We start from the raw sequence: 17,531 nt of genomic DNA, 5'->3' as shown, positions 1-17,531 counted from the left end.
CCCCCCCTCCAAAGCAGCACATTTATTTGTATCATTCATCTAGTTCCAATGTTCAGGGTGTACTGATAGGCAAGGAATGTCCAGAAAGAGGAGTCAACTCTTCATTGTCAAAAGTACACTAATGTCTCCCATAGGTGTAAACTCAGTAATGCAATTGCTGCAACAGAGGCCCTGCCCCCAACCTTGCCTTATGTATCTCCCCATTCTAAGCCATGCGCAAGCAGGCACATCTGACTTTCTGCTCTTTTATCTCTTCTGTCTCCTGCTCTTCACTCTCCCATCCTGCAACTTCTCCTGCCTCTGATTCTCCTCTCCCAGCTGTTACAGGCTCCCCAAGTTCCACGATCCCTGCTTCTAAGCTAATCTCCAACCCCCTTCTCCCAGTGCCCACTCCTCAGCATCCAGCCAGTCTCTTGACAGGGTATGAGTGCCATTCCTTAGCCTAAGTTGCACCACCCTTGTTCAAGGGGCACAAATTAGTAGGTGGAGGTATCGGCAGTGGAGCTCCAAGCCTTCCAAAAGTAGAAAAAATATTCAGAATAATTTTTTAAAAAAACTTTTGGGAACCCTCAAAAGTAGCCCAATCAGGGACTGAGCATGTTCAGTGACCACAGAGTGCTGAATATTTGGGAAGGAGATGAAGAATAGGGGGTGGGGGGAATGGGATGGAATGGAATCTTGTGAAGGTGGGCATGACTGACTAACTAAAACACTGAAAAGGAGCACTACTTTCTGTTGTAGGTCCCACTTGTTAACGCTCCTGCCTGACAATCGGAGATCTTTCTAGGTTAACACTGCAGGCATGGTTCAGTAATGCATATGAGAGGATGCACTTTTAGAGTGTAAGAGTAAATTCAGCTTTCAAAATTAATTGATGAAGGTTTGTAGTCTTGCGCTCACTTGGAAATAAGAACTAGTGTCTTCAGGTATTAGCCAGGTAAGTTTTACTCCGAGTAGACCCATTGGATGGTGTTCAATGCTACTTCTTCTCAGTAGATATATTGAAGTTATGTCTAACTTAGGTTCTTTCATTTCAGTGGGTCTATTCTAAGTAGGGTTTAGTTGCATATAACCCCTTGAAGTTAAAGAACCTAAGTTAGTCATGTCCATAAACTTCTGGGTCTTCTCTAAGTAGAATTAGCATTGGATACAACCCAGAGGCTGCAATCCCAAACCTGCTTACCTGGGAGTAAACCCTACTGAATTCAGTGGGATTTAATTTGGAATAGATATGGTTGGAGTAGATAGGGTTAGGATATGTGGGTGCCTGTTTTCCCTTCCCTTCCCTTCATTTCCCCCCCTTTTGTGTTGGGTCTTTTGGATTGCAAGCCTTGTCTTGGTTATTAAAATGTGAGCAGCAGTTAATAAATCTAGGCACTTTAAATGTTAATAATAATAATAGATTGATTTATCATTTTATCACATTATTAATTACTACTTGTAGAATATGCACCGATTCCAAGACGTTGGTGCAATTGAGTACTTATTTTGATGGTAGAGAATTGTTACATTTATGTTCCCGAACCTCTGCTATGCCTGTTTGTGATGGTGGCTGCTTTTTCTTCTGCCACTCAGTGACTGAATAACTCTTTGCCCTTTTGATAAAACAATTCTTTTGCCTTTGTCTCAGGGCATCTTTCCATCAACGTACATCCATCTGAAAGAGGCAACTGTGCAAGATGGCGGGTAGGTCACCAAGACTTTTTTTTCTGCGAGATCTAGAAACATGATCAATTCCTAAAATGGCGGCAGGGAGAAAGCACACTGTCCTGTGGCGATGGCAGGCTTTTGTGTAAAGAGGCCACATTGTGTGGCTTGAGGCATAATGAAAATACAGTGATGTGGGGCAGAAAAAGTTTCCATTTCATCAGTTCATTAGTAACAGTGAATTGATTGCCAATTGATTGATTACTAAGCAAGTGCAGCAGTTTCAAAGATTTTAGCTCAGGGCTCATCCAGTACTTCCATTTGTCCCATGGTTTCCAGGCATGGGTCTGAGAAGTTTTTCTTTTGTCCTGCCACTTTCCCTCAGACCCGTGTCTGAAAATCATGGGACAATGATGAAGGGTGGATGAGCCCTCAGTTGACTACAGACAGGTAAACTAAACATGCTAAATTAGATCACTCCCTAGAGCATCAGAAAATTTTCCGATCCATATTGTCCTACTCTGCTTAGGAAAAATTTCTCAAAACCCCAATTACTGAGTATGTAGAAAATTGTATTATACCAAGTCGAGCCAGTGGTCATTCCGACTCAATATTTGTTGGCAACGTCTGCATGCAACAATAAACCAGGGTTTCTGGCTTATCGTGGTTTGGTTTGGTTTATTTTATTAAATACTATTTAACATTGTCAATGTTGCAAATCCAATTAAAAACAGCAGTAAAAATATTCTCCTAGGAAAATAGGGAGGGGAATATAGAAAACAGGAAAAACAAAGTGTGTGTGTATATATAACATCATACTGTATAAGATAATATCATACTGTGCAGCTCTTACAGTTTTTATTGGAGAGGAACCTTTGAGAGGATCTGACCAGTTTCTTTAGTATTACTTCTAATAAGGAAGTGCTGGCTATTATTTCATTACCAACTTCTCTCAGCAGGCCTGGATGGCGTGAGGATGCAATGAATTTCACTGAATCGAATGCTGCCTGGTGCACGACAGCCACAGTTGTCTCTAGGCTGCTGCTGGAGCTTACCATGGTTCAGCATAAATGAGCAGCATGCTGGTATACATGCTGCCCAATTGCCCCTGCTTTGCTCCTTCTCCTGGCACAAGCAGGAAGCCTTGGCTTCTCGTTACATCGGAAGCAGGGCTCAAGTTTTGTTTCTCCCCAAGAAAGACATGATTCCACATCAACCTTAAATTTTGGCTTTGATTTTGGCTTGTGGACCATTTTGGGTCTCTGGCTTGTTGTCCTGCTTATATCAGGAGAAGAGTGAAGCAGGAATTGGACAGTATGCATGACCATGTTGCTCGTTGGTGGTAAACCACAAAAAGCCAGAAACTGGCTTATTGTCACATGCCAAGGCAGCCACTGTCAACACTTTCTGGCAGGGGCTCTCTAGGGTTTCAGGCAGGAGTCTTTCCTATCACTACTTGGGGATGCCAAGGATTGAACCCACGACCCTTAGCATGCAAAGTGCCTGCTCTTCTGGTTTGCTGCAGCGCTTCCTTATGCTGTCTCCATGTTGCGCCTTGCTTGCTTGCCTAACCTTTTATCACATCCACACCACATTTTAAGGCACATGGCTTCCACCAAAGAATCCTGTGAACCATAGTTCAGCAGTGCCCAGCACCCTTACAAAACTACACTTCCCAGGATTCTCTGGGGAAGCAGTGCACTTTAAATGTACGATGTGGATGTGAGCTACGTACGTGAATAAGTTTTCTCTGATTTCCTAACCCCAGTAGAGACTCTATAGACAGAATATTAAATGATCTAATGGCCATTACCTTTTCGGTAATCATTTAAATATTTCTTCCCCACCCGCCTTCTGCAGACAACATGAGACAGTAATTCCTAGTGAGCTGCCTTTGGTCCAGGAACTCACTTCCACTTTGAGGGAATGGGCTGTGATCTGGCACAGGCTGTATGTGGTGAGTTGCGATTCTCTTCTCCTTCTTGGGCATTGAGGTTTTTGGCAGGTGTGGGGGAGCCCTGACTCATGGGCCAAATTAGGTCTGGCAGGTGTCTGAATTTGGCCGCCAGGCCATTCCACGTGTGACATCAGGTGTGGGACAAGTGAGAGCTGAAAGTGAGCCCTCCTGGGATTGGCTGTACAAGAGAGTTTCCCATTGGGAAGTCCCAAGTGCAGCCAGGTGGGCTTGCTTTCGCCCCGATCAGTTAAGCCAGCCCAATTAAAGTTGTCATAATGACATCGGGTGATTTGACAAAGCAGCAGACTTTTAACTGGAGATGCTGGAGATTGAACTTGCATGCAAAACTTGTGTTCTTCCATTGAACAGGGGTCTCTTCCCATTATCCAGTGGTTCACCAATGGATCATGATTTGTCTTTTGTTCACCTCCACTCTAGGGACTTAAAAAAACCCCAAAACCCAGAAAGGCATATGCTGTTTGTGACTTACTGTTTTCAATTGCATTTGCTACTCTTAGCCTCCAATCTTTCTTTATTCCCCTAAAGCAGTGGTTCCCAACTAGCTAATTACTGAAGAACCCCTGTTTTCCAAAAGCCAAGCCATGGACCCTCTGCTTTTGAAAGTTTTGATAACTTTATGGTAGTTACCTCTGCCAATGAATTTTTTGAACAAAATGTGGGCTAGCCCCTGTCGTCGTCCTGTTCTGCCAGCCGTGGCAGTGGAGGGAGAAGCCAGCCAACCAGCTGAGTCACTTCGCCTTCTGCTTCTTCAGGCTGCTGCTCAGCAGATGAAGGCGACTCCTGGCCCATGACAGCCCCTAATCAGGCATGCGGATGAGGGAAGGCGCAGTCTTGACAATCGCATGGGTGGGGTGTGTCGTGTCAGACATGGGGATCAGGAAAGAAGCAGTTACAGAGATAGGGGGAGGGGAGGGGCGGAAGCAACGTCACCTCCACCGCATGGTTTGAGTGGGAGGGGGTAGGGATGTGGGGTGCATCAAGCCACCATCAGTGGGGCAGCCAGCGGTGGCAGCCAGCGAAGATGCGCGTCCTCTGTGGCTGCTGCTGCTTTCCTGCGGACTGAGAAAAGCTCCGCCTCAGGGCCAGGGGAAGGTAGTGGCATGGTGTCCTGACATGAGGGGGATCAGCTGCCCTGTTCTCCATCGCCATGAGGGGAAGGTGGCACCTCGCAATCGGCTGCCCTGTTTTCCCTCAGTGTGAGGGAAGCAGCTCAGATCAGCAGCGTTATCAGCTGAAACCATACTGCAATATTGGTGGTGCCTTCAAATCGGCTGCCCTGCTTTCCCTCATGCGAGGAGCGATATATTGCTGCATATTGCCTGGTCAAAATCGTTATGATGGTGTGATTTCAAAACCAATTTTGGCCAATATATTGAAAAATTGCACAGCACTAAAACAGACCATAAAATTTGTGAAATTACCATGCAAAAATGACAAAAATTTAGTGGGGGGTGGGAGTCAAGAGATGTGGCTGCAGAGCCCCTGGGTTTGTTCTGTGGACTCCAAGGGTTCCCAGACCCCTCTTTGGGAAACACTGCCCTAAAACCATAATATCTTGTTCTAGAGTCTAGACCAGGGGTCAGCAAACTTTTTCAGCAGGGGGCCGGTCCACTATCCCTCAGACCTTGTTGGGGGGGGCAGACTGTACTTTGGAAAAAATATATATTGAACGAATTCCTATGTCCCATAAATAACTCAGAGATGCATTTTAAATAAAAGGACACATTCTACTCTTGTAAAAACACTCTGATTCCCGAACCATCCGCGGGCCGGATTTAGAAAGCGGTTGGGCCGGATCCGGCCCCTGGGCCTTAGTTTGCCTACCCATGGTCTAGACTCTAAACATTTTAAAGATCTGCAAACATTCCTACCCCTCTGAGGCCCAACCTGGCAGTGTTTTTGTTCAACAGAATGGCTTTCTCAATGGGGGATTATTTTAAATGCAAGGATTAGGCACCTTAGAAACCACCTTGTATTTTTATATCCTGTCTGGCAGGAACCCATTCAGAGCTCCCTGAAATGTGTCTAATGTAAACTTCCCTGCAAAAACCATGAATGACCATCCTAGCCAGAAATTTGAAAAGAAAGAAAAAAGTATCTGTATTGTGGATTAGTTTTTTCCTCTCCTGGTTTGTGTTTTGCCCACAACAGGAATAAGAAGAAGGAAGTAAACCACAGATAAGTGAAAGTGCCCCATATTACTTGCTTCAAATCACTTGGGGTAATGGCTCTTAGAATCCACTGCAGCGATTGGCAGCCGATGGGTCACAAAGTCTGCCATGAAGCTGGGCTTTCAGAAACCACAAAGTGTCTTGTGGCATCTTAAAGACCAACCAAAGTATTATGGAATAAGTTTCCATCAGTGGACTCTTTGGGCACCCAAAGGGTATATATATATTTGTATGGTGGTAGTGGCCCTCTGGGTCTTGTGGTGCCTTAGAGCAGCTTTGTGCAACCTTGGGTCCCCAAATGTTGTTGGAGGCCAACACTCTTGTTCTGGTTGGATGCAGAAAACGGTGGGAGCAACCAGCTGAGGAACCCGCAAGGGAAGAAGGCTCAGGGCCTGGTGATTGGTGTTGGGATGACAATGAGTGGTCAGAGGGAGAAGAGGGAGAAGACTGGGAAGAGGAGGAGGTGTCGGACGCTGAAGACGTAACAGAGCTTAGTGAGAAATAAGAGTCTGTGGCAGAGAATCAGAGGCAGTCCAGAATCAGAGGCAGAAACTGAAGCAGGAGAGGAGGAGGGAGGTCAAGAAGCAGAGACGAGTCAGGCTGCTGAGGAGTCAAGGGTGTCTCCCTCTCTTACTGCAAAAAGCTGCCCTCCTCCCTGGACTTCCAGAACCGGGAGAGTCATTAAATGGGAGGAGCAAAGGTAGATATGCCAACACAGTCTCAGATTGCTTGGGAAAGACCTGGGAAAGGAGGGGACGCAGGCAGCTATGGGAAGACCTTTAGTCTCAGCAACTGCTTCGCAGGGGCAAGACCTACTGTAGAAGAACATGAGACTATAATCTCAAGGTTGTTGGTTTGAGATTGGGCAAAAAAGATTCCTTCGTTGCAGGAGGTTGGACTAGATGACCCTTGGGGTCCCTTCCAACTATGATTCTTTGAATTCTTCAACCAATTAATGTGTAATTAATGCATGTACTAGGTAAAGTATGTAAAAAGTAGATATCTTATGAAAATAACATACAGAAATGCATTATATTTGGCAATGTCATTTACTAAAATGTGCATATTTGGATAAATTCACACAACAATGCTGATGGATTTTTATGAGGACTTCCAAACTGATGCAGAAACATGGAGATCTGAAACATTTGAGATTAGAAAAATGAGAAGCTGAAATTGACAGGTTCACCCCTTCGTAAGCATTGCCAAGGGAAACATAGCAAATTTTGTGTGTGAAGTGGGTATTTAAAACACTGAGTGGTCTGTTTTTCCCTAGTGACTAATTAGTGTATGCTGCACAATGTGTCCTCTGGGACACACTCATTAGAAAGACAAATGGTCCTTAAATTGGTCTCTTTCTTTCGTCCTTCCACTTGACCTTGATTATGCGTAAGCCTTACAGAACCAGGCATGATTTCCCCAATGAGAGACAAGGTGAGACATCATTCTTGTGCAGTGGGAAGAGGTTCCTTTTGGTGCATTTATTTTTCTTTGTGTGGTTTATTGAATTGATTTCAAATTGTACAGGGCGCTGATGTCTAATATGATCAAGTCTAGTTTATAAATGTTTTAAATAAATAAATAAATAAATATGAATTTCTTTCCTAAAGACCTAATGTGAGGTTACATGGGAGATCTGGGAACTTGAGCTCACCATGCAATTTTTCTTCTTCTGAAAGCTACAGCAAGGAACTCATATTGGACTGGGGCTGCACGTAGGGGAGGAGGGTCTAACTGTTGTTAAACTTTTTACAAAATTTGCAGGCCGCCTACTCAATAAACAAAAAAAAACACAAAGCCCCTCTAAGCCAGGGGTTAGCAAACTTTTTCAGCAGGGGGCCGGTCCACTGTCCCTCAGACCTTGTGGGGGCAGACTATATTTTTTTTCGGGGGGAGAACAAATTCCTATGCCCCACAAATAACCCAGAGATGCATTTTAAATAAAAGGACACATTCCACTCATGTAAAAACACGCTGATTCCTGGACAGTGCGTGGGCTGGATTTAGAAGGCGATTGGGCTGGATCTGCCCCCCAACCCGGGCCTTAGTTTGCCTATCCATGCTCTAAGCGGTTTACAGGTAAAGGTAAAGGTAAAGGTAAAGGTACCCCTGCCCATACGGGCCAGTCTTGACAGACTCTAGGGTTGTGCGCCCATCTCACTTAAGAGGCCGGGGGCCAGCGCTGTCCGAAGACACTTCCGGGTCACGTGGCCAGCGTGACAAAGCTGCATCTGGTGAGCCAGCGCAGCACATGGAAACGCCGTTTACCTTCCCGCCAGTAAGCGGTCCCTATTTATCTACTTGCACCTGGGGGTGCTTTCGAACTGCTAGGTTGGCAGGCGCTGGGACCGAGCAACGGGAGCGCACCCCGCCGCGGGGATTCGAACCACCGACCTTTCGATTGGCAAGCCCTAGGTGCTGAGGCTTTTACCCACAGCGCCACCCGCGTCCCAAGCGGTTTACAGAGGGCAATCTAAAACATTCATTAAAAATTCCATAAAAACATACATTAAAAATAAGTCAACTGTTTTTTTTTAAAATAATGTGCATATTAGGAGAAAATTTTCAGTAACATGCCGATGAATTTTTGTGAGGAGTTTTTTTAAAAAAAAAAGTTCACAAAGTGATGTGCAAATGTGGAGAACTGAATTTAAGGTTGGAAAAATGAGAAACTGAAACAAACCCCAACTGACAAATTTGCCAGCAAAGTCAGCTTTGTTAATGAATTCATTCTGCGTTAATCTGAGCTATGGTTGAGAAGATTCCTGGATCCAGGTGGCTGTAGCTGGTATCTTAAGTTGATGGCGTGCTCAAAACCCATGGCTCGTTTTTTAGCCTCCAAGCCAGGGTTTTAAATTTCCCCTGATTGCAACCATTAACAGTAAATTCACTGTCTTCTCCTTTTCTTTATTGAAATAACATGGATGGATGATTTCCATGAGTTTTTCTACCTGGCAGGTTAATTTTTCATCTCCCTAACTGAAAGCAATTGTGGGGGTGGGAGGGAGGGGGATAATCTGTGCCAGATGTAGCTGAGAGGACCAGAGTAGACCCATCGTGGGAATGAAGCAGATCTGGATTCAGCATGTCCATAGCCATTTCTGTTCATCTCTGGTACTCCAGGTTGCAGAGTTCTACACTTCCCACTCACCCAGCTTTTCAGCAGTGCTTTTCAGTGCCAATAGCGGAGGGACACCTTTGTCATATTCTGACCCTCTCCAGCAAGCAGCGACAGGCAGTTAGGATTGTTCTTGTTTGTTTGTTTGGTGTCTCTGGTGTCTTAAAACCCTCCCAAGGCAGCTTATATACAAAAGATAAAATTCAGAACTATTAACACCCCATTCCATGTAATTCCGTCATTTAATACAGACGTTTATAACACTTCACAATGCAGCAGTACACTGCTATAAAGCTAGTATAAGCAACTTGAGAGAGAATAAACAGCAGTAATACAAATGGTCAATGCTTGGAAATTAAGTTCAGTATCTTGACTAAAAAGTAAATGAGTTTTCAAGGCCCATTTGAAAGCTAGCACTGATTTAGCCAAATGTACATCACTTGAGATGTGGTGCCACCATTGCAAAGGCCCTGTCTCCAGTATCATTTCTTCCAATCCCCTTTTCTCTCCTTCTGTCTGCTTTAGGAGAACAAGAAGTCTCTCTTTCGCCAAGTGCAGCAGATGACCTATAGCCTAATTGAATGGCGTTCCCAGATCCTCTCCGGCACCCTTCCCAAAGATGAGCTGGCTGAACTCAAGAAGAAAGTCACAGCCAAAATAGATTATGGCAACAGGTAGGTGATGCTTCAGTCCTGTCTCCTAGCAAGGGATCTGAATGTGGACAGCGGATTGGTTATGTATGGCTCTCAGGAGTCACTCTGTCCATTGGTGTTCCTTGTGATGAAGCATGCTTAGGATATTGTGATTGCACAAGAAGCATCTTTTTGAAATAGGATAACCCTTGATAATAATGTTTTGTTTGGACATGCCAAACTGTGTCCTTTCTGCAGTAAAGGTGCCATTTTAAATTTTCTCCATTTCGCTCTCTTTGTGCTCTCTCTCTCTCTCCCCCCCCCCCCCATACTTTTTGAATGCAAGTCGTTCAGGGATACAGAGCAGAGGAGGTAGTAGGGGAAGGAGCATACCTGGGGGGGGGGAGTCTCAGGTTTGAGTCTTCTAAAGAATTTGCATTCTTCTAAAATTCTCATGTAGCTGAAATGTCCAGGCAACCTGATTTCACACTCGATTCTGTGATGAGCAGCACATCCAGGAAATGAGCACAGCTTTGTTTGTATGCTAAGCCCTAGCCTTAAGAACAGGGGCTGAATATTTTAACTCTTAAGCTCTGTTCTATGGAGATGTTTTGGCCTGTCTTTTATGTGTGTGCATATATGTGTAGCATGTGCCATGCAACTTCTGTGTGTTTGTTTATTTATTGATATTGATTTACTGCTGTGGTGCAAAATGTTATTATACCTAGCCAAAAAAGGCTGGATCTCTCTTTCTCTCTCTCATACACACACACACACACACACACACGTTTCCAGCTCTGCTGTTGAATCCTACCCCACCCCCAATTAAAAGTCCTGAAAGCAGGAGCTTGCAAGGGAGGCACAATCAAAATCAGAAATTTCTTAAATAGTGCAACCCACTTCCAAAGGTTTAGCAGCAATTAGCAAAAACCAGGAGGGTGCCATGCAGAAGTGAGTTTTGGTATTATGAGCTCTCCCTAAGACACGACGTAGTCTTAGGGCTGTAGCTAGGGGGTGGTGAAGGAGGCACCCACCAGGGGTGGAGGCGAAGGGGCATGCAAAATTGGCTTTAAAATATGTCCATAAATATGTCTATAAATAAAAATATCGATTATTGCCTCATCAGAAAAGGTTTTAAATGGAGGGTCTTTATATGATATGCGGGGCCCCCGCTTTTCTCTGTTTTTCATGGCTAGGGGGTGCAATCTGGACGGTTCTGCCAGGGGTTCAAGATCACCTAGCTAGGGCTCTGTGTAGCCTGGTCAAGTTTTAAAGACTTTGATTTGCCCCTTCATTTCTAGGGCAGGGTATTGGCACTGATTTTTGTGTTGTGTGTTCTTTTCAGAGCAAAGCAGTGTGGGTGGGGGGCAGAATCTCCCCCATGGTCACCACTCAACCCCCAATCTGTTCCCCCCACCTCAGATATTTCTCTCTCTCTCTCTCTCTCTTTCTGAAACTCTAGTACTAGAAGTGAGAGTGGCAGAGACAGGAAATGTCTGCAGTATGGGGAGGTTGGTGGAGGAATGAGACAGGTTCCGTTGCCTGGGAAGAGCCACTGCTTGGTGGCAAAGCATCTGCCTTGTAGGCAGAAGGTCCCAGGTTTAATCCCTGGAATCTCCAGGATGGGCCTGAAGTGCTGGAGAGCCTCTGTCGGTCAAGGCAGGCAGTTCAGGACTGGATGTCCCAGTGGTCTGACTCGGCATAAGGGCTCACCCACACTTCCATTTTTCCTGTATTTTCTTCCACTTGTCCCCTGCTTTCTAGGCATGGGTCCAATAGGTTTTTCTTTTTCCTTGCTGCTTTCCCCAAGAAAACCTGCTGTTTACCACAAGAGACAAAGGAAGTGTGGCTGAGCCTTAAGGACGTTTCTTCTGCTCCTCTGCAGGCCTCTTTGCATGGGGAGGGGCTACAGGATTCACACACACAAACTTCTATCTGTCTGTCTATTTATCTGTCGATATCTTTACATGGGGAAGAACTGTACAGCTCCTATGCTGCATGCAAAAGATGGAGGTTTGATCACCAGGCTCTGTAGACATAGGGCTGGGAGGGATTCCTGGCTGACACCCTGGAGAGACACTGCTAATCACGGCAAACAATTCTGAGCCTGATGGACCAAGGGTCCAGCACAGTATGTTGCAGTTTTCTATACATGATTGGTTCAGTTGCGGTTTAGACAAATATATCTGCCACTGTTGCATCTTGTTTGAGCCCGAGACGCACGACAGATGTTGCACACTCAGCATGTTAATTGGTAACCTTCTCTTTGCAGCTGAAGGAAGCTTTGGACATTCTGTCCTGTCTGTAGGTTGCTTCCATGGCTCATTGATCATGTCAGCTCTCTTTCAGATACACTAATTAAGAAGCCACTTGAAAGCAAGAAGCTAAAAAATTAACTTTATTGGGGAAATGTCATAAATTTGAGTAGGTGCTCAGACAGTGCCAAAGAACCTTAATTGATTGTGTCTTGTGGTTCAGCCATGGACCTCATTAATTCTACCTGCTCTGCAATAGTTGTTCATTTTTTGTTCCCTTTTACTTAGTCTGGTCACCAACCTTCTGGGGCGCGCTGGCAAGCAGCAGAAGCTGCTGTGGGCACCACGTACAACACAACTGAGCACACACTGCAGCCTGTTCTATTGACCGCTGTGGGATGCTTCTTTTGAGCCTACTTTCAGTGGGTGGAGGTGACCCTCTTGGCACCAGGGAAGTCCTCTGCAAGCACACATGTGCCTGTGTGCGCCACATTGCTTACTGTGTTCTGCTGCATTGCAGCATAGCTGGATGCAGAACTTCATGCTGTAGCAAGATGCAAAAGGTCTTTCCTCCTTTCCATCAGCTTGGGATACCTTCACTTAGTTTCCCCCTCCCCGCTTTCATGTTACACTCCTCTGCTGCCATGCTGGCATGTTAGAAGTTTTGGATGACCTTGGGGAAGTGGAGGAAGCAATATGCATTGGAAGCTAGTCCATTTGAGTGAATGGGCATGGCCTCACCTACCTTGGCCTGCCCCCACTTGCCTGCCCTCTTACTTGTAACCAGTCATTGACTCCGGCTTCATCTACTGTTGGCCTCTCTGCCTTCTGCCCCACCAGTCCCAAGGGGCACCAGCCACCCCTGGCAATATATCTAGGTTCTTACGTGTGCTGCAAGGTCCAGTGGCATGACCAGGCAGCTGCTGATGGCCCATCACTGCCTCCTTGCCACTGCTTTTCATGTGTGGCGCTGCCACCACTTCAGGTTTCTCCATCAGTTATGGGGCTGCATCCTCCTTTCTCTCTCTCTGCTGTTTGTGGGGAGGTCCTGCCCATCCACCTGTCTACCAATAATGAACCTGCTATGTACAATGCCTGAAGTTAGAAAGACAAGCGCTCTGCTCCTTTCTCCTTAAATTTATACACTGTTTTGGTTCAGTTTCCTCAGAGAGTGTTAGGGCTTCTCTTCGCTAGGGACACCATCTGTGTAAAGTTGATTTGCTTACACTGCCACCCTCCCAAACATCACTCAATCCTCCTTCTCAGCAAGCAAGAGACAGCATCCAGGATACATTCCAGCAAGGCAAAAACACTTGAAGGGAGTACAGAGCAGGGGGAACGAGGGGGACATCCTTGGGAGGGGCCTAGCCTCAGGAGAGTCCCGTGAGCCAGATAGAGAGGCCTGCAGACCACATTCCTCACCTCAGGTTCAGGTTCCTATGAGTTCCCTTGTTAATCCATCTCCCTTATTTGACTGCTTGTTTTCCTGCAAGGATCTTGGGGCTGGACTTGGTGGTACGGGACGATAATGGCAACATCCTCGATCCAGATGCTACCAGCACAATTGCGCTCTTTAAGGCACACGAGACTGCATCCAAACGAATAGATGAAAGGATCCAAGAGGAAAAGGTATACGCAACTGTGACACAAATGAGATGCAGGGGTGTCTTGGCAGAGAGCACTACGAGCCCGGTTTTGGTTTAAGTGAGCAAATATGGCGTGTGCTGCCTTTCCAGCATTACAGTATCAGGTCAATGAATAATTTCAGCATCCTATTAAGATTAGACATGGGTGATCTCTCTCCTGCTCATATTGGATTAATTTGGACATGTTCCTAGTTCTGCCTGCAAATCAGGAAAAATTCAAATCACTTTCTGAGCCAATCTGAATGGGGACAGATTCAGATTCATAGTAGCTACCCGACCCCTGGCAAAGCAACAAGGAAAAACTGCCATAAGGCAGCCTTCCCCAACCTAGTTCCCTCCAGGTGTTGTTGAACTACAGCTCCCATCAGCCCCAGGCAGAGTGGCCAGTGGCCAAGGGTGATGTGAGTTGTAGTCTAAAACATCTGGAGGGCACCAGATTGGGGAAGACTAACCTAAGTGAATGTTTGAAGAACAGGACTCTTACATCGCTAACATCTGCAAGACAGATTTTACCAGATAATGCTGTCCTCTGTCATGGAAAAAGCTTGTCCTGTGGTTGTGAAAAGCCCCTAGGATCTAACCAATTAATCAGTTAATTGCAGTCCTTGTTCTACATAAATGCCACTCTCAGTTTTGCTGTCTATCCCATATGGTATCCCATGCATATGTCCAACCGCTGTGCAACTTCATTAATTTTGGTGGGGTTGCGCAGGGAAAATTCCTGGTGGGTTAGGTTTCCACTCTATCTATAACAGTCTTATTTGGATACGGGCTGAAAAAATAGATAGTTTTCAAGACAGATTGGCTGTGGCATATGCTCATTCCTCTTCCTTCTAAAGTTTCACTTTCTTGTTCATCTCTTCTTTCCATCAAGTCTTTGCAGCAGAACGTAGACCTGCGGGGACAGTCTATTTTCAACACAACCCACACGTACTGTCTTTATGTCAATTTCAAGAACTTTGTCTGCAATATCGGTGAGGATGCGGAGCTGCTTATGAGCCTCTATGATCCCGACCAATCCAAGTTCATTAGGTATGTGGTTACTCTGATGCTTTCTTCTAAACAAGAAAAAGAATGCCACTAAAAGAAAGAGTGTGATACAGACTTAGGCATCAGTAGAATAGTTCTTAGAAGTTGGTCTCCATTTCTCCCTTCCCTTCCTCTTCACATGTGAGCGGGGGAGATGGGAAGCTTCTATTTGCTATTCACCCAAATAGAATAAACTGTGGCTTTTGCAAACCATAGTTTGTTCACAAGCCAGGATATCCTAACCAGTGTTTCTCATAATTGGGCAAAACCACACACAGAAACTTTCTTCTTCACCCCCTGCTTGCAAGGGAGGGAGGGATGGGGAGTATGTGAGTCCAGGCTTGTATCTGCTTGTTCTTATAATGAAAAACATTTGTTTGTTGTTGCTTATGCTCTGGCTAGCATATAAATTAAATTCATAAAACATCATTTACCCACACATTGAGGCTACCTTCACAACTGAATTGGCAGGTGAACATACTGGCAAAATTCAACTCTGCTTGCTTCCACCCTCCTGCTGTTTCTGACAAGAAGAGAAATGAACCTTTGAGGTTTCCCCCAAATCTCTTTGGTGCATGGCTGGTGCCTTTTAGCCTGAGCACTGGAAATGTTCCCTCACTTGGTGTCTGAAATGGAACTGTCCATTGTCTCATCATGGTATGCCATCCCATGCATGTGTCCAACCGCTGGGCAACTTCATTAATTTTGGTGGGGTTGCGCAGGGAAAATTCCTGGTGGGTTAGGTTTCCACTCTTCTGCCTTCATCTGCCTCCTGATATGGCAGATCCTTTAGATGGAGAACCTGGGGCCCTCCCACAAGATGATGGGCTCCAACTCCCATAAGCATGTCCAGTGGTCAGTGATGATGGGAGTTGCAGTCCAAGAACATCAGGAGGGCCACAAGTTCCCTGTGTCTGACCTAACACTCTGAGCAAAATCATTGCCTGGTTTTTCTTTCTGTGAAATGCCAAAGCACCTGAAAGTTTGTTTCACCTGGACGCAACAGTTGCTTCTCTCTGAAGTTCTGTACTTTTCTTTTTTCTTTTTTGCCATTGGGCAAAGTGATTCATGATTTAATTAGCATAATCAAGTATGATGATGTGACCTAATTAACCTAGCCTAGCTATAACAATGTGTGTTTTATTTATTTTTTGTAGTGAAAACTACCTGGTTCGTTGGGGAAGTAATGGAATGCCAAAGGAAATTGAAAAACTTAATAACCTTCAAGCCGTCTTTACGGTAAATCCTGTTGCTCTACGCTTGAGAAAGTTTGTTCTTCCCTGCCCCGCCTGCAGCTAAGTTATTAGTGGCACTCTTCTTATAACTGTTGCTTTATTACTTTTGTTGTGATAGGCCTTTACATCATTGTAGGAAGCAGTGGAGGCCATCAGACTGGTTGCTGTTTAAATACAGATTGTTAAGCCATCTGGCAAACACAATACAAAGCCAAACAAGTTTTTATTTTTTAAAGGTCATTTTGACATGCTGGCTCGCCTTCATTACTTAAGCTCTGCTGATTTTGCAGGATTTTCAGGCATTACTTTGGTTCTGTAGCTTCTGACCAAAGAACAACTGTGAAACCTGAATTACAAGTGCCTTGTAAGGTTGCCCTAAACCCTTAAAATCGCTGGTGACTTAGGCAAGTCTTGCCTGCTTTGATTTTAAAATAGTAATTGTAAGCCCTTTGCCTGTTTGTTCAGTTTATTTAAGATGTGGCTTAAAAGTGAAAAATCCCAATGAGGAAAATGAAACCAAAAATAAAACAGGAATGTTTTCAATAAGTACAAAATTATTGCAACTGAAATACCATTGGAAATTCAATCATGCCTGCTTGGATCCTGAAAAAATAATAAAAGAGATGTATCTTCCTGGGAATCAAATTCCATAATTTCAGTCCTGTCCCATATCAGCACTCTCTGTTCCATTGACAAAGGGACATATTTCAACTTTGTGATGGAAACGTAGAAGATGCTATGATCTCTGAAGCATCGACAGGCCTAAAGAGTGCATTTTGATAAACTGTGGTGACCATCTTTTGGTGGAGTCAGCAACAAATCATGGCTTGCAAACATGGTTTGTTCATGGTAATATAAACCATGATTAAGCTTCTGAGCCAGGTTTGGACAACCAAATAAGCCATGGCTTAATGGCATAATGCCTGTCTTGGCATTACGTACGAGCCAGGCCAGTATATAGAATTCACGTCCCATGTATTTGTATCTTTTTGTTTAAGTTTCTAGCCTCTACTACAGAAATAAGAGTTTGAAAAGGGGTGGTGTTTTTATTGAAGAATCAGAAATAAGGATTGTAGCTTATTTTCCTGTGTCAGGAGTCAAGAGGCATGACAATGGGAAGAGACAGCTTGCATGATTTATGCTAGCAAGGCAGGCATGTATTTGTAGAGGCATTTGGAGGCTGCTCTTACGGGTGGCACTGTGGTCTAAACCACAGAGCCTAGGGCTTGCCGATCAGAAGGTTGGCGGTTCGAATCCCTGCGACGGGGTGAGCTCCTGTTGCTCGGTCCCTGCTCCTGCCAACCTAGCAGTTTGAAAGCATTTCAGAGTGCAAGTAGATAAATAGGTACCACTCCGGCGGGAAGGTAAACGGCGTTTCCATGCGCTGCTCTGGTTTGCCAGAAGCAGCTTAGTCATGCTGGCCACATGACCCAGAAGCTGTACGCCGGCTCCCTCGGCCAGTAAAGCGAGATGAGCGCCGCAACCCCAGAGTCTTCCGTGACTGGACCTAACGGTCAGGGGTCCCTTTACCTTTACCTTACATATTTACAGAACTTCTTTTCTCCATCAACTTGCCCAGAATCCCAGACTATAACATAATACGGAAGCTCTAAACAGTGAGAGGTTTTTTATGCAGGCTGATTTTATATGCATTGGTTTCCAGTCTTGGATCATCAATCTCAAAACTAGAAATAACTCTGCTCTACTTCCCTGTCAGTGGCAGGTTTGCATTAGATGGAAGTATGATGTCATCATTTACTGGTGGAATGGTTAATTATTGGCTCTCGCTTCCTGGCGAGTAGTAGAGAGGTTTTCTGCAG

General features: G+C 45.0%; 1 protein-coding gene across 2 annotated transcripts in view; it reads left to right on the top strand.

Moving 5' to 3' along the window:
• Nucleotides 1-17,531, top strand: part of DOCK5 (dedicator of cytokinesis 5) — a 145,138-nt gene that overhangs the window by 45,799 nt on the left and 81,808 nt on the right. For both annotated transcript variants that reach the window (XM_083588262.1, XM_083588263.1), the window contains exons 4-9: nucleotides 1,631-1,686; nucleotides 3,508-3,604; nucleotides 9,440-9,588; nucleotides 13,295-13,430; nucleotides 14,322-14,479; nucleotides 15,634-15,715. In XM_083588262.1, coding sequence (XP_083444388.1) covers nucleotides 1,631-1,686; nucleotides 3,508-3,604; nucleotides 9,440-9,588; nucleotides 13,295-13,430; nucleotides 14,322-14,479; nucleotides 15,634-15,715 — 678 coding nt within the window. The remainder of the gene's footprint in view (nucleotides 1-1,630; nucleotides 1,687-3,507; nucleotides 3,605-9,439; nucleotides 9,589-13,294; nucleotides 13,431-14,321; nucleotides 14,480-15,633; nucleotides 15,716-17,531) is intronic.

This window comes from Podarcis filfolensis (assembly GCF_964270895.1).
Source record: "Podarcis filfolensis genome assembly, chromosome: 15".
Taxonomy (NCBI): Eukaryota; Metazoa; Chordata; class Lepidosauria; order Squamata; family Lacertidae; genus Podarcis; species Podarcis filfolensis.
This window is presented reverse-complemented; position numbering and strand designations above follow the sequence as displayed.